Source organism: Hyperoodon ampullatus (assembly GCF_949752795.1).
Source record: "Hyperoodon ampullatus genome assembly, chromosome: 17".
NCBI classification, from domain to species: Eukaryota; Metazoa; Chordata; class Mammalia; order Artiodactyla; family Ziphiidae; genus Hyperoodon; species Hyperoodon ampullatus.
Window position 1 is genome coordinate 77479224 of NC_136930.1, and position 22019 is coordinate 77501242.

The 22019-nt window shown below is 66.7% G+C and overlaps 3 protein-coding genes across 3 annotated transcripts in view; 2 read left to right on the forward strand and 1 right to left on the reverse strand.

Annotated features, from left to right (window-relative positions):
• MROH1 (maestro heat like repeat family member 1) overlaps positions 1-528 on the forward strand; it is a gene marked incomplete at its 5' end in the record, with an annotated part of 54233 nt that extends 53705 nt beyond the window's left edge. Inside the window, 1 exon segment of the mRNA XM_079722230.1 lies at positions 248-528. Coding sequence (XP_079578356.1) covers positions 248-333 — 86 coding nt within the window. The 3' untranslated portion in view covers positions 334-528.
• Positions 529-615: 87 nt separating this feature from the next.
• Positions 616-21798, reverse strand: BOP1 (BOP1 ribosomal biogenesis factor). The gene is made up of 16 exons (XM_079722462.1): positions 21668-21798; positions 19999-20196; positions 13720-13800; positions 3332-3486; positions 3134-3251; positions 2954-3055; positions 2664-2876; positions 2429-2590; positions 2252-2332; positions 2109-2178; positions 1898-2030; positions 1638-1818; positions 1269-1557; positions 1111-1195; positions 930-1037; positions 616-848 (listed from the first exon to the last, which is right to left on the reverse strand). The coding sequence occupies exons 1-16, from the start codon at positions 21761-21763 to the stop codon at positions 695-697; spliced, it is 2226 nt and encodes a 741-aa protein (XP_079578588.1). The 5' UTR covers positions 21764-21798; the 3' UTR covers positions 616-694.
• SCX (scleraxis bHLH transcription factor) lies at positions 5156-6703 on the forward strand (the record flags this gene model as incomplete). The annotated part of the gene is made up of 2 exons (XM_079722395.1): positions 5156-5728; positions 6665-6703. The coding sequence occupies 2 exons, from the start codon at positions 5156-5158 to the stop codon at positions 6701-6703; spliced, it is 612 nt and encodes a 203-aa protein (XP_079578521.1).
• Positions 21799-22019: the final 221 nt, after the last annotated feature.

Below are 22019 nucleotides of genomic sequence, written 5' to 3' on the forward strand. Positions count from 1 at the left end.
TATCTTTCCGTTGGCTCCTGAGCCCTCCCGGCAGAGGCCTGTCTTAGGAGGGCGGTGGGCGGGCAGCCCCCACGCACAGGGTGGGGTGTGAGCCTTGGGGTCCTGGCCCCCAGGCTCAGCGCGCCAAGAAAGGGGGGTTCAGCCTTAGCCACAGCTGCTAGCGGGGTGTGGGCGGGACCACGGGCTCGGACTTTCAGCTCTCAGAGGGCCGCAGAGGAGCCCCCAGCAGCGGCTCCCTGTCCCCCAGCGCTCCAGCTCCTGCTCAAGGACCCCGCCCCCGCGGTGCGCGTGAAAGCTGCTGAGACTCTGGGCCGCCTGGTGAAGTTCGCCTGACGCTCCCGTGGCAGCGCTGCCCCTACACGCAATACCGGCCTCGCCGGCCCGAACCGAACCTCCGAGATGGGGCCCTAAGGAGCCCCCTGCCCGAGGGGAGCCCCCAGGCCCACACAGCAAGGGAGGGCTGGGGCCACGAGGGTGGGCAAGTCGCTGTCCCCCCCTTCCCAATAAAGCCATTTGCTGCTCAGCAGGTGCCGCAGTGACGTGGCCTCTCCTTCCGGGCAGGTCAGCAGGCCCTCTCCCCGGTTAGGCATCCTGACTCAGAGAAGGTCACGCCAGCAGGAGAAACGCCTCTATTGAGTGTCCCGAGCACACACACAGCCCAGCCCCACGTGCCCCTCCCGGGAAGCAGGGCCCCCTAGGTGAAGAGGCGGAGGGTGCCGTCAGCCCCGGCGGAGAAGACCCACGGCTGGCTGGGGTGGAAGGCCACGTCCAGCACCCCCAGGCCTTTGGTCAGGCTGTGCCCCTTGAGCACCTTCACAGGCACCAGCAGCGGATTCTGCAGCAGGTCGCTGTGGGGAAGGGAGAGGCTCAGGATGTGGGCAGCGTAGTCCCCACGGGGTGCGGGCGGGCAGGCGGGCACTGGCACTCACTTGTACACCATCCCGTGGCAGACGATGACACTGCCGTCGTCGGAGCCAGATGCAAAGAGCGGGTACCGGGGGTGGAAGGCCACGGCCCGGAGGGCCTTCTTGTGGTGCCTGAGGGGGGGACCAGGTTGAGGGGGGTGGGGGGGCCGAGTAGGGAGCAGCCCGCCACCCACCAGCACCTCACCTCAGCACTCTGTACGGCTTGGTGGAGAGGTCTAGGTCAAACCACACCAGCTTGCTGTCATAGCTGCCACAGATGACGTTGTCGCCTGGGGGAAGACGTGGTGGTAGGGACCTGGCGGACCCCTCACCTGCACCCCCCCAACCAGGGCGCCCCCTCACCTGCCGGGTGCACTGCCAGGCTGGACACCCACTTGCAGTTGGGCATCAGCTTCTTGGTGAGCTCCTGGCGCAGCAGGTGGTAGAGGCGGACGCTGCGCTGGGAAGCCACGAGCAGAAAGGGCCGCACGGGGTGAAAGGCCACGCACTGCACCTGGCCGTGGCCGCGGCGGAAAGGGCTCTGGCTGCGGCGCCGGCTCAACTGGTGCATCAGCACCTGGGTGTGGCCCGGGGTGGCCAGCACCACGGCCATGTAGTCCCCACGACCGTGCCAAGTCACCTGTGTCACTGGCTGCAGGAAGGCAAGGTGGGCTCAGCCGCCCCCTCCCCCGCCCCGCCCCCTCCCCCCGCCCTCCCCCATAGCCCCCACACCTTGCCGTGGCAGATGCGCAGCCGCAGGCCGCCCCGGCGCTCCTCCTCCGAGGCTTCCAGCCAGTGGGCGGGCTGCGCAGCAGGCTCCGCGGGCGGGGTGAAGGCGCTCAGCAGCTGGTCCGTGCTGCCCACCACCAGCCGGTCCCCCAGGGCCGGGTTCAGCACCAGCACTGCGTCCTCCCTGTGGCCAAAAGCCCAGTGAAGGCCCCCAGGCATAGGACCACCCCCACCGGCGCGGGCACCCCTGGCCTCATACTCACACTGCCACGGCCACCAGGCAGACGGTCGGGCGGGGGTTCCAGGCGACACTCTTCACCACGCCCCCGACGGGCACAGTCCTCACGCAGCGGGCGGAGGCCACCTCCCAGAGCCGCACCGAGCCATCGTCTGAGCCTGAGCACAGCGGATGGGCTCTCAGCACCCGGCCCCCAGCCCAGCCCCCATGGCAGGGCTGCCCCACCCGAGGCCCACCTGATGCCAGCCACTGGCCACCCGGGGAGACACTGAGGCAGCGGACGAGGTCACTGTGGCCCCTGTAGACCTGCAGAGAAGGGGCGGTGAGGGACGGAGCCCCGGAACTGTGTGCTCCCGGCCGCCCCGCCCTGTCTGCTCACCAGGGCCTGGCACGTGGGGAAAGGCTGCAGGTCGCGTGGCCGGGGCAGCCTGGGGATGAGGTCCTCAGGGTCCACGTTCACCTGGGAGAGGAGCATGCGGGGTCAGCGGCATCCACCCCCGCCCCGCCCCCGCCCCCACTCCCCGCCCCTGCCCGGGAGCTCCCCCCCACCGCACACCCTCATCTTGCGCTGCCGGGGGCACAGGTAGAGGTCAAGGCAGCGCTCGAAGCGCTCCTGGATGAAGCGGCCGTACGCGGGCACGGCCCGCAAGCTCGGGAACCGGTGCGGCAGGAAGTTGAGCCTCCTCTCGTCGGGCTCCCGCTGCTCCCAGGCCATGCGCTGTGAAGGCAGGAGTGAGCCCGGAGCGCAGGGCGGGCGGGGGCAGGCAGACCCCAGCCTGCACCAGGCTCACCTCCTCCTCGCTGGGCAGGTACTCGGGAGGTGGGTTGTAGGACTCCGCGTGGCCCGGCAGGGCCAGCTTGGGTGCAGGCACGTGCATTTTGTGGCGGCCCAGCACCGCATCGGGGTCCTCTTGGGCCCACAGGTCGTAGAAGCTGGGGGTGGAGTCCCGAGGGCGGCGGGGCTGGATCCAGCCCATCTTAATGGCGTGCACCATGCGGGAGACCTGCAGAGGCGGCAGGGTCAGGGTGGGGGCAGGGGCGGGGGGCCGGGGGGCGGACCGGAGGATGGGGCCGCACCCACCTTCTCCTTCTCCACCAGGGACGGGATAAAGCTGCGCTTGTCAGCAGGCCGGTTGGTCACCGGGTGGATCATGAGGTCCCCACTGAAGAAGTCCACAGCCGGCTGGGGGGATGAGCAGAGGGGTGTGGGCCCGGGCCCTGCAGGTGCCCCCAGACCCTGGGGCCAGCGGCTGCCCCTTACCTCGTACGGGTTGAAGCTCACATCCCCAAACTGGCCCCTCTGCAGTCGCCGCACCAGGGCCACCTGTTCATCTGTCAGCTGCACGCTGTGCCCCGTCATCCGGTCCCGCACCGTGCGCCTAAGGGACTGCCCGTCAGAGCCGAGGCCCCAGCCCACCGGCCCTGTCCCACCCCCCCAGTCTCCGCCCCACGCCCGCACCAGTAGTCAGGGTTGTCCATCTTGTCCAGAAACTGGTCCAGCTCGTCAGGGGTGCGCAGGGGCTTATAGATGCGCCTGCCGTCCAGGTCGTAGCCCACGTGGGGGAAGTCATCGTACCACTCCAAGGGCACATTGCCCACCGTGTTCCGGATGTCCTGGGGCAGGAGGCCAGCGTATCGGCACTGGACACCCACTGTGCCCACCCGTCCCTCCAAGCCCCCCAAAAGATACCGACGAGGGGGAAAGGTGAGAGCAAAGGGGCTGGCTTCAAGGCGAGCCAGGGGCAGCACCCGGGCACCCTGACTCGTGCCTCCTCCCTGGGGTGTGACGTGGCAGGGCGGCCGGCACTGTCCCCCACCACCCCCCTGACCCTCAGAGGCGCCGGAGCTGTACCTTCACATTTTCCACTGAAGTGGTGCCAACCCCAGAGCCTCCCCCCTGGATTCCTTGGCCAGGGCTCTGGGCAGCCACAGGCAAGGGTGACCTCATCGCCCGTGGGCTCCCTCCCCTGGCGGGGGGCCTTAGGCAAAACCGGGTAGCCACGGGCAGGGACTCAGGGAAGACCCCACCAACCCACTACAAAGGGAGGCCGAACCCACCGCATTGTGACCTGCAAGCGTTCAGGGACTCCCCAGCCCCCAAGCCCTGTCCCCCACCCCACCCTCAGCGGGCAGAGCAGCCACATTCCTGGACACACATTCCTGGTCGAGGCCCCTGCCAGCCGCCACCCTCCCTCCACCCAGCACGGAGACTGCTGCCCAGGCGGCCGCTTCCTGCAACAGTAGCCACGGGAGGAGTGGCCCCGATGAGACAGCACGGCCGGGAGCCTGGGAACCCCTCCCCCTACAGCAGGACAGGACCCTCTGGGAGCCGCCCCTCTGCACCTGACCCCAGCCCCCAACCTGCCGACCTCAGTTCTCCCAGCTTGCCCATCCTCCTCCAGGTGTGCCCCCGTGTGTCCCTGCCGCTGCTAGGAATGCCTTGCCTTCTCCTGTGACCCCCAAGTCTACACAGCCATCCCTGAATTGGACAGACTGGGGTTGGGGGGTCGGTGGCCCAGAGAAAAGGCCCACGGGAGCACTCAGTAGGGGAACGGGGTGCTGGTGGGGGGTCCTCCAGAGCAGGAGCGCAGGGAGGGGCCGGTCGAGAGGGCACACACAGCTGGGGCCAGACCTGGAGGTTGCTGCCAGGAGGGGGCAGGTGCAGGAGACACAGGCTGTGTCGTCAGGCGACCCCAGGCCCAAACCTGACGGGGGGGCGGCCGAGGGAGCTGGGGCTGAACTCCAGCCCCCTCCTCCGGGCACCGAAGGCCCCAGTGTACATGGGAGGGAGAGACAGACAGGGTGTGGCCAGGCGCTGGGGCCAGGGCAGCTGGGTTAACTTGGTCATGCCAAGCGAGAAGGCCCGGGTCATGGGTCCTGCTTGACCCTCCTGCCCCCCGCAAAGAGGGAGGAGAGGAGGCGGCACAGCCCTGGTACCACCCAGAAGGGGGCTCCCACTTCCCCCGCATCCCCCAAAGACGGCACGATGCTCCAGGCCCCTTCACCGTGGCGCGGGAAGGCAGAGGGACACAGGGCCCCTGCTCCGAGCGGCCTCCAGGGGCTGGGAGGCGGGGAGGAGGGCGGGCCGGCGCGGGGGAGGGGCCGCCTCGGCTATAAAGGCCCGGCCCGCGGCTCTGCTCCAGCCCGGGACGCACACGTGCGCGCGGCGCCGCAGCCGCCACCGCGGGAGCCCTGAGACCCCGCGCCCCCCTGGCCTGGGCGGCGGCGGCGGCGGCGGCGGCATGCGCGGCGCGCCGCGGAGCTGACGGCGGCCGCCGGCCCCATGTCCTTCGCGATGCTGCGCTCAGCACCGCCCGGCCGCTACCTGTACCCCGAGGTGAGCCCGCTGTCGGAGGACGAGGACCGCGGCAGCGAGAGTTCGGGCTCCGACGAGAAGCCCTGCCGCGTGCACGCGGCGCGCTGTGGCCTCCAGGGCGCCCGCAGACGGGCCGGGGGCCGGCGGGCGGGGGGCGGCGGCCCGGGGCCTGGGGGGCGGCCGGGCCGCGAGCCCCGACAGCGGCACACGGCGAACGCGCGCGAGCGGGACCGGACGAACAGCGTGAACACGGCCTTCACGGCGCTGCGCACGCTCATCCCCACCGAGCCGGCCGACCGCAAGCTCTCCAAGATCGAGACCCTGCGCCTGGCCTCCAGCTACATCTCGCACCTGGGCAACGTGTTGCTGGTGGGTGAGGCCTGCGGCGACGGGCAACCCTGCCACTCGGGGCCCGCCTTCTTCCACGCGGCGCGCCCCGGCAGCCCGCCGCCCCCGCCGCCCCCGCCCCCCGCCCGCGACGGCGAGAACGCCCAGCCCAGACAGATCTGCACCTTCTGCCTCAGCAACCAGAGGAAGTTGGTGAGTGTTGGCCGCGCGGGTCGTCCCCAGAAAGGGCGGCGAGGAGGATGGGGCGCCCCCCACCTCCAAACCGCCCGTGCGACCCACACCTGCCTGGCAGAGAGGGCGGGGCCAGAGGCAGGCAGAGCTCCCCAGCAGCACCTGTTAACCCACGCGCAGCCCCGAGCCCAGCGGGGGAGGAGCACAAGGAGGAGGGCGCAGCGGGAGCAGGCGGGGCGGGGCTGGGCCTTCCCTGGACATTCTCTCCCCGAGTTCCCTGGACACAGGCTCCCACGGGGACCAGACAAGGGCACCCAGGGCCAGATGGGGGAAGAGACCAAGGCAGGGCCGGCACCAACTTGGAAGCTAGGGGACCAAACCAGCGTTGGATCAAGCAACTCTGGCCACCCACCCTGCCCCCAGGGGAAGGAGACTCAGGGGCAGTGGGATCCACTTGCTCTGCCACTGGCCTAAGGCTTATCGGGCACCTGCCTGCCCTCCCCTGGCCCCTGCCCCTGGGGCTGCCCACTCAGACACCACTGCAGCTGTGGGACCCGCTGGCAGGAGCGGGCAGGAGACTTGGGGGCTGGGGGAGAGGCCCCGCTGTGGGAGACGCTGGCTGGCCGTGATTTACAGCTCCTGCTGTGCTTGGTGGCACCGGAAAAGCAGGGTGAGCAGGCAAGGAGAAAATACGGCGCGGCTTTCCCCAATCCCCATTTCCTCTCCAGACGGCACGCGCGAGCTCCTGGGGCCTGAACATCTGGGAAATTTAATTTTACAATTTCGGCTGTGCAGCAGCGTACTCTCCTCCCCAAGCCGCTTGGGGAAGCTGGGCTGAGCGTGGAAGGGGGCTGCTTTCAGCACCCACCACCCGAGACAGCACCCAGTGGGGAAGCCCAGAGGTGCAGGCTGGCACTGGTCTCTGCGCGGGCCCTGACACTGCCCTCCCCTCTGCAGAGCAAGGACCGAGACAGAAAGACGGCGATTCGGAGTTAGAGGCGGATGCTGCTGGGCCATCCACGGAGAGCCCCCATGGACCTGACTCGGGCACAGGCCTCCCTGAGGGCACCCCCCAGGCCAGCCCTGCCCCAGCTGTGAGCGGGGCCGATGGACAAACAGGCGGTGGGACTCAGAGCTGGCCCAGCACCTGCCCAGCCCCACTGGAACTTTCCGTGCTGGCTCCCAACCTGGTTTTCTTCTGGTCACTGTGTGCTGGCATCTTGTGTCTTTGATATGATAATATAAAGTCTGGAAACTTTGTATAATTAAAAACGAAACAATTATCTTCTGAACACGGACGCACACTGTCCTCTCCAGCAGTTCAGAATGCACCCTGAGCCGGAGCCCGAGCCCACCCTCCCACCCCTCAGGGCTCCGTGGGCCAAGGTACCCACTTCTCGGGGAAGGCCCCCCACTTTCCAGGGCTCGGGGCCGGCGTGCCCAGCACCCCCGACCAGGGAACTATGGCGTGGGGTCCGAAGGAGACCTGTGAGGGCAGAGGAGGGCGAGGGACCGAGCAGGACACAGGCAGCCCGGCCCGGGAGCAGTCTCGCCCCACCCCCGCTCCGAGAGCCTGCCAGGTGTCCCAGTGCCCTGAAGGGTCCTCAGTGCTTGCGGCATGCAGCTTGCTCCGGTCGGTCTTCAGGGCCTCGGCACCTGAGCCTCTGCCCACGGAGCCCCACGAAGTGGGCATGTAGGGGAAGGTAATCAAGGGGCACTGTCTGGCAGAGTGAGTCCCCAGGCCTGAGGGCAGGACCAGGTGGCAGCTGCCTATGTGTACCCCTGGGGCCCACCCCTGCCCCCAGCCCTGCAATTGGCCCCGGCAGCACTGCTCACACCGGGAGGACCCCTGGCCGCCCACCACCCACCCACCCACCCAACTCCCCCAAAGGCCCCACCCGCCCACAAGGAGGGCAATTCAGGCCTCTCCCCGAGCTGTGCATAGCTGGCGGACCATTAAAATCTTGCAGGTGACAATTATAGACTAGTGGCGCGAGCTCCACAGGCACAGCAGAGAAGAGAGGTGGGGGCGGCTCTGTGCAGGCCACCCCAGCACCCCCAGGCTGGCCAGCAGCCTGACGTCCGGCCAGCGGGCGGGGAATGGCCAAGAGCGCCAGGTGCCGGCCCCGGGCCCTGCTAGCCCTCAGCGCAGGCTCAGGGACCCCGGGAGAGGGCAGGTGCCGAGGCCCACGTGGGCACCCCAACAGGGCAGGGCTAGAGCTGCCCCCTCCTCTGAACAGACGGGCTCCAGGGAACCGAGAAACAGGAAGCGATGGTGTAATTTTGGAGGAAATTCTCAAAGCCAGAACCATTAAGGACTAGAAGGGGGCTGTGTCCAATCTGATAGAAATATAACAGGATAAGAAGTGACAACGGCAGGTTCCACTCAGAGGGAAACCCAACCCCAAATTTCCTCTCCTTAATCCTGCGGGAGCCTACAGCTGGCCGGCCGAAGCGGGGGAGAGGGCATGCTCGGTCACCCCCGCCCACCTGCCTGGAGAGCCAGGACCCAGGAGGAGGAGTGTGGGGGTCTGCCTGGGGGATGGGAAAGGCACCCCTTCCGCCCCGGGGCACGGAGGACACTGCGAGAACGCGGCCCGCGGAGGGGCACGCGGGGCGGGCGGGCGGGCAGGGACGCCCCAGGGCCTCCAGCCTGCCTCCCGTGGTCCCCGGGGCACCGGGCAGTTCTGTGGGGACGGTCTGTGGCCACCTGCCGCTCACCGGCCGGCCTCACCTCTCCATACCTGGGCTGGGTGGGGCTGCACCCTCCCTCACAAATCCTCCCGAAGACGATGGGCGGCAGGGGGCGGGGTCCGCACGCCCTGCACAAAGGCCTGAGAGCAGAGTGCGGGGCGAGGCCGGAGGGGCATGGGTGTCAGGGACCCTTGGAGCCGGTGCAGAAGAGGAGAGGGGGCTGAGGGAGCCTCGGAGATGCCAAGTCGGTAGGAGAGGACGGCCCGCTGGGACGGTCCCCAGGGGCCGGCAGGCCCTGGCACAGGGCGAGCGGGCCAGGCCCTCGGCTGCTGGGCCTGTGACTCCGACAGCGGCTGCAGCTTGGCCAGCCTCGGGCCCGGGCAGTGGGCCCGGTCGCTCCCTGAGCTGCACCGGTAGCAGCAGAGGCTGAGAGCCTGGCCCGCCAGCCAGCAGGAGAGGGAGGGGAGGGGGCGGGGAGGGGCACGCCGTCACCCTCCACCGCTCCAGAAATTCAAACCAGACTGGGGGTGGCGGGCCGGCCCGAGCCCCTGCGGCCCCACGAGAGTCCACTCGGCTACTCACGGCAGCCGCCGGGCCCCCGTCCACCACAAACCCCACTTCCTCCCCAGGACGCCAGCCTCGCCCCTCCACCGAGCCTCCGTGTGCCAGTGCCCCACAGGGGCGGCACGAAAGGAGGGCCCAGCCCGCACCCTGGGCCAGCAGCCGCCTCTGCGGGCCAAGCAGGGCTGGAAACGCTCTGATGGCCATCAGGGCCAGGCTGTCAGCTCCCTGTCCCCAGCCTGGGGAACGAGCTGCTGGCGGCACCACGTGATCCATCGCCAGGCCGCCTGCGCCGGCAGGCCAGCCGGCCCCCACCCTACCCTGCGCAGCACCTGCGGGCTGCCAGGAAGCACATGTGACCCCGTGGGGGCGGGAGCCCGCCGACCCCTCCAGGGCCCAGACAGCCCCCAGCCTGCGCTCTCCCAGGGGGCCGCCATGCCCCAAGGACGGGCCTCCGGGCGGCAGGGGTCCCCCACCCCCCAGGCTGCACCGGACGCGGGCGGCCGCCGGCTGATGTGTCGGCTGGGATTTTTCCGCTCTCGCGGAGCCCCCCCCCGTCCCCTCCCCCTCCCCAAAGTGGCTGCAGCTGTCAGGACCGCAGATTGGAACTGCAGGTACGGCGCTGGCCCGCTGCCCACCTCCCTCCCGTGTCTGTCTGAGAGAAAGGAAGCCGGCCCACCTCTGGAATCCTTCACTCTCTCCTCGTTCCGCCTCTCCCACCTGTCCCCGGGGAGCGCGGGGTCAGCCGCCCGCGCTCGGGCTCTCTCTTCGCCTTGCCCCGCTCCGATTACAATGCCGGCAGTGTTCCCTCAGCTCCCCCGACACGGAGCCCCCCCGCCCCCCGCCTTCCTGCGCCTCCTCTCTCCTGCGCTCCATGGCGGGAGGAGGACAGGCCACGTGCCCCAGGCCACCTGCTGCAGCTGAACCCACACAAGGTGCTGGCGGGATGAGTCCTGGTCGATGGGCCCAAGGGGAGAAAGCCAGGTCCCACTCGGCCTCTTCCTGCCCCACAGGCCAAAGCCAGCCGAGGGGATCCCGGCAGGGGTCGGGGTCAGAAGCAGGGCCCACCAGCTGTAGCCAGCCAGGCCAGGGTGGGGCGGGCGAGAAACTCGGAACCCCCTCCCCAAACCTCCTCCATCAGACTGTCCCTTCCAGTTGCCACCCTCACGAAAGCGCTGCTGGCCCGACCCACCCCTGAACCGTCGGACGTTGTGTGGGCACGGGGCCCCTCCAAGGCCACTCCTTGACCCCTGACCAGTGCCTCCACGGCGGCCGGGGTAGAGGGAAGCAAGTCCACTCCCCCGCCAAGGGGTCCATGGGGGAGGGGGAGGGGGCACCGAGGCTGCCCACCCACCTGCCCCTCCCCCTCCGGGGGTTGGCCAGGGTCCAGTGGGCGTTCCCACGTGGGACACCCGAATCTCGGCTCCCTGCAGGCAAGGGCTCCCAGAAACTCCTCTGGGAATGCTGGAGGTGGGCACAGGCTTGGGACCCCCTTGCTAAGTGCCAAAGGCCCACTACGCTGCTTCACATCCCAGCCCCAGCCCCTCCAAGACCTCATTCAGGAGGACTCGCCCCGAGCCCCCGACCACACACGGCCAGCCCCCCCTCGCGAGCCCCTGCCCACACAGGGCCAGCCCCCCACCCCCCGAGCCCTGTCCTCAGCGAGGCAGCCCCGGCCTGGGCCGGGACACGTGCTGGCCCTGCTCAGCAGCCAGCCGCTCAACCGCCTTTCCTACAGAACTTGCGCCCCACAAGCCTGCCCAGCCAGCCTCGGTCTACGGCCGCACCTCCAGCCCTAGGGCGACACCCACCCCACCCCCGCCCCGCCCCAGGCCCAGCACCCTCCCTCCCACCCGCCTGCCCCGGGAAACTGGCTCCAGTGGGCACAGGGCAGGCCAGGGCCTCTACCACCCAGGTGCCCCAGTGAAAGGGAGCGTGCTGCTATCATCCAACACCCTCCGCCCTCCCCAGGGAGAACCCTGTCTCCCAAGTGTGACAAGCGGACCCAGGGCGGGCGGCGCTGGCGCGGGGGGGGGGGCACCCCACACACACCCAAACGCAGCGGGCCTGGCTGAGAGGTGGTGCCTGGCAAAAGCAGCCAGGGGCGCCCTGAGGTCACAGCCGCCACACCCACAGCCCCCCACGGCCACCTGTGAGGCCACGGGCCACCGTGTCATCGGGCCCCTCCCAGGCCAGGCGGCCGGAGCGACCCGAGGGTCTGTCGGAGCCTGGCCGCGGGGATGGGGGGCCCGCCAGGGAGGCCGGCGGCCCGCGAGGCCGAGACGCACGCTCTGCACAACAGCTCGAAACCCGAGCCGCGGCCGCGCTGCCAGCAGCGAGCGAGCGCTGAGGGCCGAGGGCCGCGCCGGGGGCCGGGGCGGGGGCGGAGCCCGGAGGAGGCGGCTGCCGCTCAGTAGCCGGGAGGCCATTAGCGGCGCCTGGCGGGAGAGCTGAGAGGACCGCAGCCCGGACGCAGATGCGCCCGCCGCCCGCCCACCCTTGCAGGGCCGGGACCCCGGGGGCTCGCAGCCCCGCCCCCACCCCACCCGCCCAAGGCCTCAACTTCTCCCAGCTTCTCCCAGGCCAGAGACAGGGTGGGGGAACCCCGCTGCTGCGAAGGCCGCCCAGCCCCCCGCCCCCGCCCCTCCTCCCGGGGCGGCAGCTGGATGAGGTCACGTCTGTGGGGGAGGGGTGCAGTGGACTTGTGGGAGCGGGGCTCCCCCCCCCCCCGCTCACGGTGGCCAGGACCCCCGCCACGCGTGGCCTGGCAGCACGTCCGGGGGCTGCAGCCCTGTTGCTGCCTGGGATGTGAGCTGGGGGGAAGGTACGGAGAAGGCCAAGGTACGGAAACAGGACCCAGGTCTCCCGAGAAGGAGAACCGTCGCTCACCCATCAGTGCCTGGGGCCGGGGTCCCCCAAAGCCAGGCACGGCGGAGGCCGGCGGTCAGAGGGCCTAGAAACCCCGGGCCTCAAGCCCAGGCCTGAGGGGTGGGCAGGACAGGGACTGGGGAGGGGGAGGTCGGGCACTGCCACACCGCAGGTTCTCCCCCGGGAGCACGCCTTGTCAGGACACCACTGCTGGAGGCTGGCCAAGGCCTGAGTGGAGTCCTAGCACCACCGGCCACCTCCAAGGATGCTGCGTGGAGGAGGCGCTGCCCGACACGATGCGACCAAGTGTTCGCGGACGGTGGCCCCTCCCAGGTGCCAACCACCCAGGGCACAGCCCCCGGGGGGGGGGGGAGGCTCCTGCGCCCCTCGCGTGCTCTCGCCCCTTGGGCCCCCGAGAGGACGGCTCGCCACCCCACTTCTCAAGCCTCTTCCCTGAAGCCCACCCTGCTTTGCACAGACGGCAGAGACACGGCGACAAGTGTGTGTGTGTGTCGGGGGGCGGGCGGGGGCCGGGGCAGCACTTCTCAGGGAGGAGAGCATCTGTCAGGCCAGCCTGGTCCCTGAAAGCCGAGCTCTGCCGCCCCCTCGAGCCACAGCCGGCTGTGCTGGCAGAAGCACGGCTCCCTGTCACTCAGGCGACATATGGGATAGTCATCGCCGGAGGAAGCAGCCCCCACCCCGGCGGCTCCAGCACAGCCCGGGCCAGGAGGAGCGCCTCCCCGCGGGCGGGCCGAAGCCCCTCCCCCGGCCTCTGCACTCCATTTACAATCATCATCGATTTCTCAAAATACCGAATATAAAAAAGTAGCCGACAGGATGTGGCTGCCGACAGCCAGAGCCCCTGGGAGGGGGGGAGACAGGCCGGGAGCCGCGCTGCACCGGCCCCCCTTCACCGAGTACGCCCGCTGCTCCGGCCAGGAAACCAATTTATTTTGTTTTGTCTCTGTTCTCTGAACGCACAGAGACCGGATCGGGCGGGCAGCCAAGGCTCCTGCGGCCGCTGCCAAGAGAGCAGAGGATGGGGGTGGAAGCTGTGCAGGGGAGGGGGCGCGTGTCTCCCCAGCCGGGGACAGCCCCTGGCAGGCGGCAGGAAGAGCCACCGGGGGGCGGGGACCGCTGTCTCTGCAGGGCCCCCCAGCCCGAGGAGGCACACACCCGGAGGGCTCACACCAGGGCAGTGGGCATGGGGGCCGCAGCCCCGCCCGGTGGCCAGGACACATCAGGGAGGGGGCGGCTGGGCGAGCAGCACGGCCACGTCTACCTGGGAGGCTCCTCAGCCCCAGCACCCCCCAGAACCCACGGGCAGCTTCGGGCAGCTGAGCCACGGCAGCCTCTGGCCAGACCGAGCACCCCTAGCCTGGCAGCAAGCTTTCTCCTTGAGAGCGTAGACGTGGGAAGGACGGCCAGATGCACTGAGGGCCCCGGCGACCCCGACCTCCAGGACGCCACGGAGGAGCGGGGCAGAGAACCGGGGCCGCCCGTCTCCTGCCCTCAGCGCCCAGCGCAGGTGCCCGTGGGGCCTGTCTCTGCACCCTCACCCCCGGGGACCAGCCCAGGCCGGCTGGTGTCGGGGAAGCCTCCCCGGGCCTGTCGGTGCCCGCCCAGAGCATAGGGGCCCACACTGCCTGTCAGCCCCGCCGCCCACCCCCCAGGGCCCAGGGTTGGCTGCGAGGTGCCCAGTGCCCTCCCCTCCCCGCGATGACACACACTCCTGCAGTCACGTGTCCCCGACCCTGAAATCGCTCTTCCAGACAGGGACTGGGGCCCCAGGCCAGGACGCCCACTCAGGCCTCGCTGTGGCCTGACCCACCTCTGCCCAGGCAGTGCAGCCCACCCTGCAAACGAGGAGGCCGCGGCCCCAGCCCTACCTCCTCGTCAGAGCTGTCCTCCACGTACTCGTCCTCAAACTGCACACTCGCCACCTCCGTCCTCGGGGAAGGGGTCCCGGCCTGGGAAGGCAAGGGGAGAGCAATTATGTTATGTCAGGACACTGACGCCCTGGGCCTGGGGCAGATCGTGGGTCCAGGACGCCCGCCCCCTCCTGCCAATGCTGAGGCCTAGGTTCCCACACCCCAGTCTCTAAGCGGCTCCAACCTCGTCCCGGCGCCAGGACAAGACTGGGGACACCGCAGGTCTAAGTGGGCCTCTCAGGGAGGGGGGGGTCCCACCCAGGGTCATCCTCTGTCAAGGGCTGGACCCATCATAACGTCCAAGCTCTGGGGGAGGACCCCAGGGAGGGGCTGACACCTGGAAAAGGAGCACTTAGCCACCCCCGCACTCCTTAATGAAAAAAACGGCTGCAGGGCTCCTGGCCCAAAGGCCCAGCCGAGCCCAGAGCCAGCCTGGGGTCAGGGGACAAGGCCTCTCAGCAGCCGCAGGTGAGGGCTGGTCCACCGAGGGGAAGGCCATGGTACTCGCTCTTGGCCACCAGCAGAGGGACCATGGCCGACCCACTCCTAGGGCAAGACCCTTGCCTCGAGGAGGCCACATTCAGCGCAGCCCGCCAAGGGCCCAGAGAGGCACCCACACTCTCAGAATGCCGGGAGGACCGGCCCCAGGCTGACCCCGCCCACCGGGCCAGTGAGTGGGTGCCACTGCTCATTCACACCCCAACCTGGAAAACAGATTCTCCCCTTGTGGGGCGGGGGGACCTGGTGTACCGGAACTGGGATTGATGGGGAGAACAGCCCGTCTCTCCCCCCGACTCCAGGGGCAGTAAAGTGTAGCAGGGGCCCCCCACCCCAAGCACGGGCACCCCGCCCAGAGCCCCGCTCCCCCTGCCCGGGCAAGAGCCAAAGGCCCGCAAGGCAGCTCTCCCTCCCGCCTGTTTTTCCCTCGGTGTAAGGAGGGTGGGAGAGTAACTTTTTTTCCAGGCCAGGAAAAGGCGAGATTTGGTTTCCACGTCTCTCCCACCCCTTGCTCCCCGAGCTGTGCACTGCGGGAGCCCTGCCCGCAGAAAGTGGGTCAGCACTGCCTGGGGGTGGGGGCAAGCGGGGGGCACAGAGGGCCAGCCTGGGACCCAAGGCTTTCCTGCCGTCCTCGCCCTCACCGTCGTCACCGCAGGAGCGGACACACCTGCCCCAGGCCCTGGGCTGGCGGGACCCCTGGCCGGGCCACTTGCAAGTCTCTCAGCAGCCCCCCGATGCCAGCCCATGGCTGACGGGCCACTGGTCACAGCAGGGTCGGCAGTGCAGGCCACGGTGCTCCAAGGCTGCCAACCGCCAGCCAGTCTGATGCCCCCCACCAGGCACCGGACCCCAGGAGCTCCGCACCACCTGCACGACAGGCCACCATCCCGGGGCCCTGGCCAGCCCCAGTGATGCCTGGGGAGCCAGACACAGGCGGGACCTCAGCAAGGGGAGGGGACACCCAGCAGCGGGGCTGTGAGTTCCTGGGCAAGAGAGCTGGACACCCGGCAAGGAGGGCCCCCCCTCGCGGCCCCACGGCTCTGCAGCCACATCCTCCCTCCAGAGGTGACGCCGCAAGGCAGATGGTGGCCACCAGGGGGCTGCCGTGATGCGGGGCGTGGCCCAGTTCCTGGGACCTGGAGGACCTAACAAACCCCACCCCTTCAAAGTTTAGAGGCACTGTAGCTGGCCAGTGGCCACCGTAAAAAAGGGAGAAGTCGGGCTTCCCTGGTGGCGCAGTGGTTGAGAGTCCGCCTGCCGATGCAGGGGATGCGGGTTCGTGCCCCGGTCTGGGAAGATCCCACATGCCGCGGAGCGGCTGGGTCCGTGCGCCATGGCCGCTGAGCCTGCGCATCCAGGAGCCTGTGCTCCGCAATGGGAGAGGCCACAGCAGTGAGAAGCCCGTGTAACGCAAAAAAAAAAAAAAAAAAAAAAAAAAAAGGGAGAACTCGCACAGCGCCGCCCTCTCTCTCCTCTTTCTCACGCGGCCCAGCCCCGGCCCCCAACATCCCCAGGCACAGGCACCAGGTGGCGAGGGGCTGCCCAGAGCCGCCAGCACCCACACCAAGACGGGCTCAACACCACGTGCTGCGGGCTCCCAAACGCGTCCGTGTGGATGGCTGGGGGCCCACGGGCAGGACCAGAGGCAAGTGGGGTTCTGTAGGCAAATGCCCCAGACCAGGGGACCAAGGGAGGCGGGATGGGCCTCTCCTGGGAGGGGCTGCAGCCTCGCATCATGACTGGCAGCTCCACAGCCAGGATGCTGCTGCGTGGCTTGCTTGCTCTTGGAGCCCTGAGTCCCGCGAGAGGGGACGGGCAGGCAGAGATGAGATGCCCAGTGAGAGCCAGTCACTCAGGCCACCCCACCCGGACGTGTGAGTGAACCCCAGAACACGGGATGTGATCTGAGTGACCACCCTCCGAGGGCAGAACATACTAGAAACCCGGGGAGGGTACAGGAGAAGCTGATGTGCTTCAGAGCTGAGGGGGGCTGTGGGATCTCCCAAACCCACGGATCATGTCACCCCAGATGCGACGCCACCCCACCTGCCCTGAACTCCGAGCCCCAGAAAGAAGAGTGTCTGGCGCTGGGCCACGGCCGGGGCTCTGTGGGACAGGCCCAGGCACGTCCTGCCTGAGGTGGCCTCCGCTGACCGGGCCCGCTCCCTCCCCAGGAGCCAACGCCCAGACCCCACAGTGCACAGGCCTGGGACTCACAGCCACTGCCCACCACTCCCCAGAGCTGAGCTGAGACCCAGATGGGCGCCTCCTGCCCAAGGCTTTCCAGTAAGCTCCGTGCACAGCCGGTACAGGTAGGACTCTTATCTGGGAGATGCTAGTTGCACATTAGGCATCGCTACTAGGTCTTCTGTTACATTCTTGAACGTGGCAAGCAGATTGAACTAGTGAAGATGGGAACTTCTGTACAAAATAAGAAGACAAAGCACGGGAAAACCCACACAAATGAGAAAGAACCAAACCGAACAGAACAAGCAGAAAAAAAATGGATCTAAACAAGCACAAAAAGGAAGAAATGGCCGTCAGCACCTAAATCCACTCAAGGTGAGAAATCAAGAGGAGGCCCAGCAACGCGAGACCCATGGGACCGGAAAAGCCCACCCAAAAGCACCACCAAGTGCTACTGGGGGGACACAGGGAAAGCAAGAGGCCCTGGGTGACTGGGGGTGCCCCGCGGCCGGAGCCGCCACCTGAGGGTGGAAACAGGAGGGGCGTGGGCGGCCAGTGGGGGAGTGGGAGCGGGGCCCAGGGCTCCCCTCCAGCTTGCTCGCAGGGCTTCCTGGTGTGGCACGGGACAAGCCACGGGCTGTGGCAGGTGAAGGTGGGTCGGCAGGCCCTCGAGAGGGCCCTGACCTAGCGGAACTCCCCAGCGTGGTAGGAAGGTTCTGCAGGTTAGCAGCCCTGCAGTAGCTGCAGGATGAGAGGGACAGGCTGACTCGGGGGGCCCCGATGCAGAGCATGACAGGGCTGTCACGGGGGCCGCTCCTGGGTGTCTCGTGCGGCCAGGCTCGGGGGGAGACAGGGGAACACGCAGGAAGCCCTGACTGGCCTGTTTGTGAACAGGAGACGCGGAGCATCGCCAGCCCCACCAGATGGAGCGGTGGATGGCTTTTGAGGAACGGGCGGGAGAGAAGGGGAGATGGGGACTTCCACCGGGAGTCAAGAGCACGCCCACCTCCTCAATTCCCTCTCTTGGCCTGGATGAATTCCGACCCAGTACCGAGGTCCCCGCTTTAGAAAACAGTCCCCCAACACCCCTCAGCTACAGCACGAAGAAGCCAGAGATGTGAGTGCCCAGGCCAGGCAGGTTCCGGGGAAGCTGGCAGGGCTCCAGGACGACCCACAGGAGATGCGGATGGGCCCTAAGGGCCTGCGCACGAGCTGGGAGGGGAGCACGGAAGGGAGGGCCCGAGGGCCTGGCTGCCAGTGGGGGACACCTGGAGAGGGCACAGAGCCACAGGCAGCCTCACCCCCTCTGAGGACGTCCCCACCCAGGTGGCCTGGGCCGACTTCCTCAGACAGAGGGCTCGGAGGGCGCCCCGGAGGGCCGAGGGCCAGGGGCGAGGACGGCTCCCCGCCCTCTGGAGAGGGCGGGCATGGAGTCTCTCCTGAGCTGCAGCTTGGCACCCGCTGAGCCGGCCGCCAGCAGACCCAGGACGGCGGCACAGGTACCTCTGCGGAGCAGCAAAAGCCCAGCAGCTCACGGGGCACAGGTGGTCAGCCTCGAGATGCGTGTACGCAGTACCTCACCTAGAGAATTTCAACTAAAAATTATTTTTGTTAAAAAAAGTTATTTAGGGCTTCCCTGGTGGCGCAGTGGTTGAGAGTCCGCCTGCCGATGCAGGGGACACGGGTTCGTGCCCCGGTCTGGGAAGATCCCACATGCCGCGGAGCGGCTGGGCCCGTGAGCCATGGCCGCTGAGCCTGCGCGTCCGGAGCCTGTGCTCTACAGGGGGAGAGGCCACAGCAGTGAGAGGCCCGCCTACCGCAAAAAAAAAAAAAAAAAAAAAAAAAAAAAAAAGTTATTTAAAGGGCTTCCCTGGTGGCGCAGTGGTTGAGAGTCCACCTGCCGATGCAGAGGACGCCGGCTCGTGCCCTGGTCCGGGAAGATCCCACATGCCGCAGAGCAGCTGGGCCCGTGAGCCATGGCCGCTGAGCCTGCGCGTCCGGAGCCTGTGCTCCGCAACGGGAGAGGCCACAACAGTGAGAGGCCCGCGTACCGCAAAAAAAAAAAAAAAAAAAAAGTTATTAAAAAAAAAAAGTTATTTAAGTTTTAAAAATCATTCCTAAAATGTTGTTTATAAAAGAGGATAAAAATCCTATTTTAAAGGAAAAATCTTAAGCGTGTGGATCCTTAATTTTAAAAGAGGAGGAAAAGATCCAGGAAGATAATTTAACCACGAACTGTGCTCACCAAGGAGAGTGAAGGCAGCGAATGGAAACGTCCTTTACTGAACAGTGTTGATCTAAGATTTAACTTTTTGTCAAGGAGGGAATATTTTGTAAATTTCTAAAGTTAAGGGACTTCCCTGGTGGTCCAGTGGTAAAGAATCCGTCTTCCAATGCAGGGTACGCGGGTTCGATCCCCGGTCAGGGAACTAACTTCCCACGTGCCGCAGGGCAACTAAGCCCACGTGCTGCAAACTACAGAGCCCAGCGCTCTGGAGCCCACACGCCACAACTAGAGAGAGAAAACCCGCACGGCACAACTAGAGAGAAGCCTGTGTGCCACAACGAAAGAGCCCGTGTGCCGCACGGCGCAGCCAAAAATAAAATAACTGACTGACTAACTAAATAAATAAATAATGAATCTTAAAAAAAATAAAAGTTAAAAAGGAGAAAAATCTGCCCATAAGCCCACAAACCACGGGCAAGGCAATCTGTGGACCATCTTCTCTTCGTGCACCAGCGCTACAATTAAAGCTTGAATGGGTGGAGGATTTAAATCTGATTTAAAATCTTTTCTTCCTAGGAAACAGATCAAATAAGTGTGGCTTTTGGTTTCCATCACGGTCCTAACCTCCAGGACACCACGGCCACTGAAAGTATAAGTAGTTACAAGATCGTTTCTAGGATGGTCTGAACAACCAGTGTTGTGTTTTAGTTAAATTAAGCTTTTCTGTCATTTTCCTCACTTAAGACAAGAGTGGGGTTTGCCTTTCCCCATCGTCACAGCAACAGGCAGGACGGCAAAGCCTCACACGGCGGCCAGCTGGCTCCTGTGCCCCCGAGACCAGGCCAGGTGGATGGAGCTCCACTCGCTCCCAGAAGTGCGGGGCCACCAGCTCCCCCCAGGCAGGCCCCTGCAAACAAATCCCACCTTGGGCTTTGCCCCTAGGAAACCCAGCCTACAGCTGAGTCTAGCAAAGTGGCTTGAGCCTCAGGGTAAGTGACATCAGAATCACTGGGGTGGGGGGTGGGGGCCCAGGCAGGTAGATTTTTGCGGTTCCTATGAACAGAGCACATGACTATGCTTGAAAACTGGTGCCCTAGAGCCCAGAGCACCTCAGCTCCAAGTAAGCGTCCTACCCAGCCCCCACCAGCAACACCCACCCGCTCCTCCGCCCTGCTGCACCGGAGGAGGGACGAGGGCCTTGGGGTTCCCAAGGAACGGCAGAAAGCACTGCCGGGAGCCCCCAGAGAGCCCGATGCCTGGCAGGCACTTTCCTGGCCATGGTCATCCAGGGCGAGAGCCCACCAGGAGGCTCCTCGCTTACCCACCTGCTGCCCGGGGGTCTTCTCCGTCCTGCCGTGCTGCTCAGCGCTGCTGGCCCCGTCCTCCTCCTCAGCCGCAGTGTCGGCCTCACTACTGTCACTGCCGGAATCTTCCAGGCCTGAGAACACACTTTCCTCGCTGTCGGAGAGGCCAGGATCGCTGCCAGGCCCAGGGCCGAGAGCAGGAGCACCGAGGACACAAGGCTAAAGGAAGCACGGCGTCAACGAGCGCACGGCCCGCACGCCAGGCACCCTGCGCTGACCCACAGCTCCGTGTGGCCCTCCTCCAAGGCCACAGCCCTCAGGCCGCAAGCCTCCACCTCCACCAAAACCACCCACCCAACCCAGGCCTCCCTCACCACCCACCTCCGCCGACAGCAGGCCACGTGCCCTCGGAAGAGACATTCAACTCCTAGCATCTCACAAGGGAAGGACTTTTCAAGGAGCTCAGTTCCCATCACATCACCCACACCGGCCCCCTATCCTCCACACCCCCCACCCTGGCACTCACAGCCTCAGAGCTATGAGGGCACTAGGGCGGGGTCTGGGCCAGGCAGACGGCCACAACCTGAGGGGCTTTTCCCACCAGAAGCAGAAGACTCTGTATCCAACCAGATTGGGACCGAAGTTGATCAGTAAATTGTAAAGGCTGGTTGAAAAAACATAAAAACGACACAAACTTTACTTAAAAATAGGTGTTTCCATTCACCCCCTCAAGGGGTAGGACCAGAGCTTCCCCCAGCAGAGCTCTGCTGACCAGACACTCCCCGATCCCTAAGTCTACAGGACGCAGTGCACAGTGTGTGGACCTTTTAGAAGTGGAACAAGAACTTGCAGACTTTTAGCAAGCATTTATTTGAACGGAGAATTCACTGCTTTTCAACTGTTAACAAGTCTCACCTAATTGGACAGCCTGCACTCACCCATTACTTGGCAGCGCTCAACTCAGCTTCCACAGAAACGACTCTGACACACACTAACTACTCCGACACTTAGTAAGCCACACAATTAAAACAGCAAGTGAAAATGCCATAAACGATTTGGGCACAAGTACAAATGGCTGCTAATGGGTACAGAGCCAAGAGGACTTGCCGCAAAGTGAGCGGGCAGCCTGACAACCCAGCGGCGTGGAGTCCCGGCTCAGAGAGGCTCGACTGTACAAGCCTTCGGCGGCTTTCTACCACCGAGATTTGATGACACCCCACGATCCAGATGGGGTCCAGCTGGAAATCAGGAGTGGCCATGAGTCCAGTTGAAACGATGCATCCAGTGCAGCAGGCACTGCCTTACTATTCTCGTACCCTCTTTTACAATGGATGCGACGTATTAGTAACGCATCAACAGGCAAGTAGTTACTGCAGGCTCAAATCCCTTTAACGCAGGAAGCACAATTCAAAGGGCTCGGGAGGCTGCCGCATAGGATGCCAGCCCTCCTTCCTAGCTCTCTCCGGCCCAGACGTTCTTCCAACCGCAGGACAGCCCAGCCCCACACCGGCTACCCCTCGCGCAGGGGGTGCTCCCTGCCCAGGACGCCCCCACAAGGCCACCGCCAGCAGCGGACAGGCGACCCTCCTCCCCGCTTTCCCTGGCCTGGCTCCCCGGGGCCGGCGGCCGAGGAGCCGCCACGTGCGGCCCAGATGCACTTCCCCGTCCCACTCGCGCAGCCCGCGGTCACCTCCTCCGGCTCCGGCTCCGGCTCCGGCGGCCGCTTCCCCGGCAGCGCCCCCGCCGCCGCCGCCGCCTCGCGCCCCACGCCCCGCGTGCCCGCCATGCTCCAGGCCAGCCCCGACCCGCGCCGCCACTTCCGGCAGCGACACTACCGCGTGGGCCTGGGGGCGGGGCCCGCAGGGTCAGAGGGCGCGGGGCGGGCCCTGGGTGGGGCGGGGCCGGCGTGCGCGCGCCGTGGGGACGCGGCGGGCGGCGCCGGCGGGAGCGCGTCCGTCGCAAGATGGCGGCGGCCATGCTAGGGCCTGGGGCCGTGTGTGCGCAGCGAGCGGCGGTGGCGCGGCCCGCGCGGGAGGCGCGGC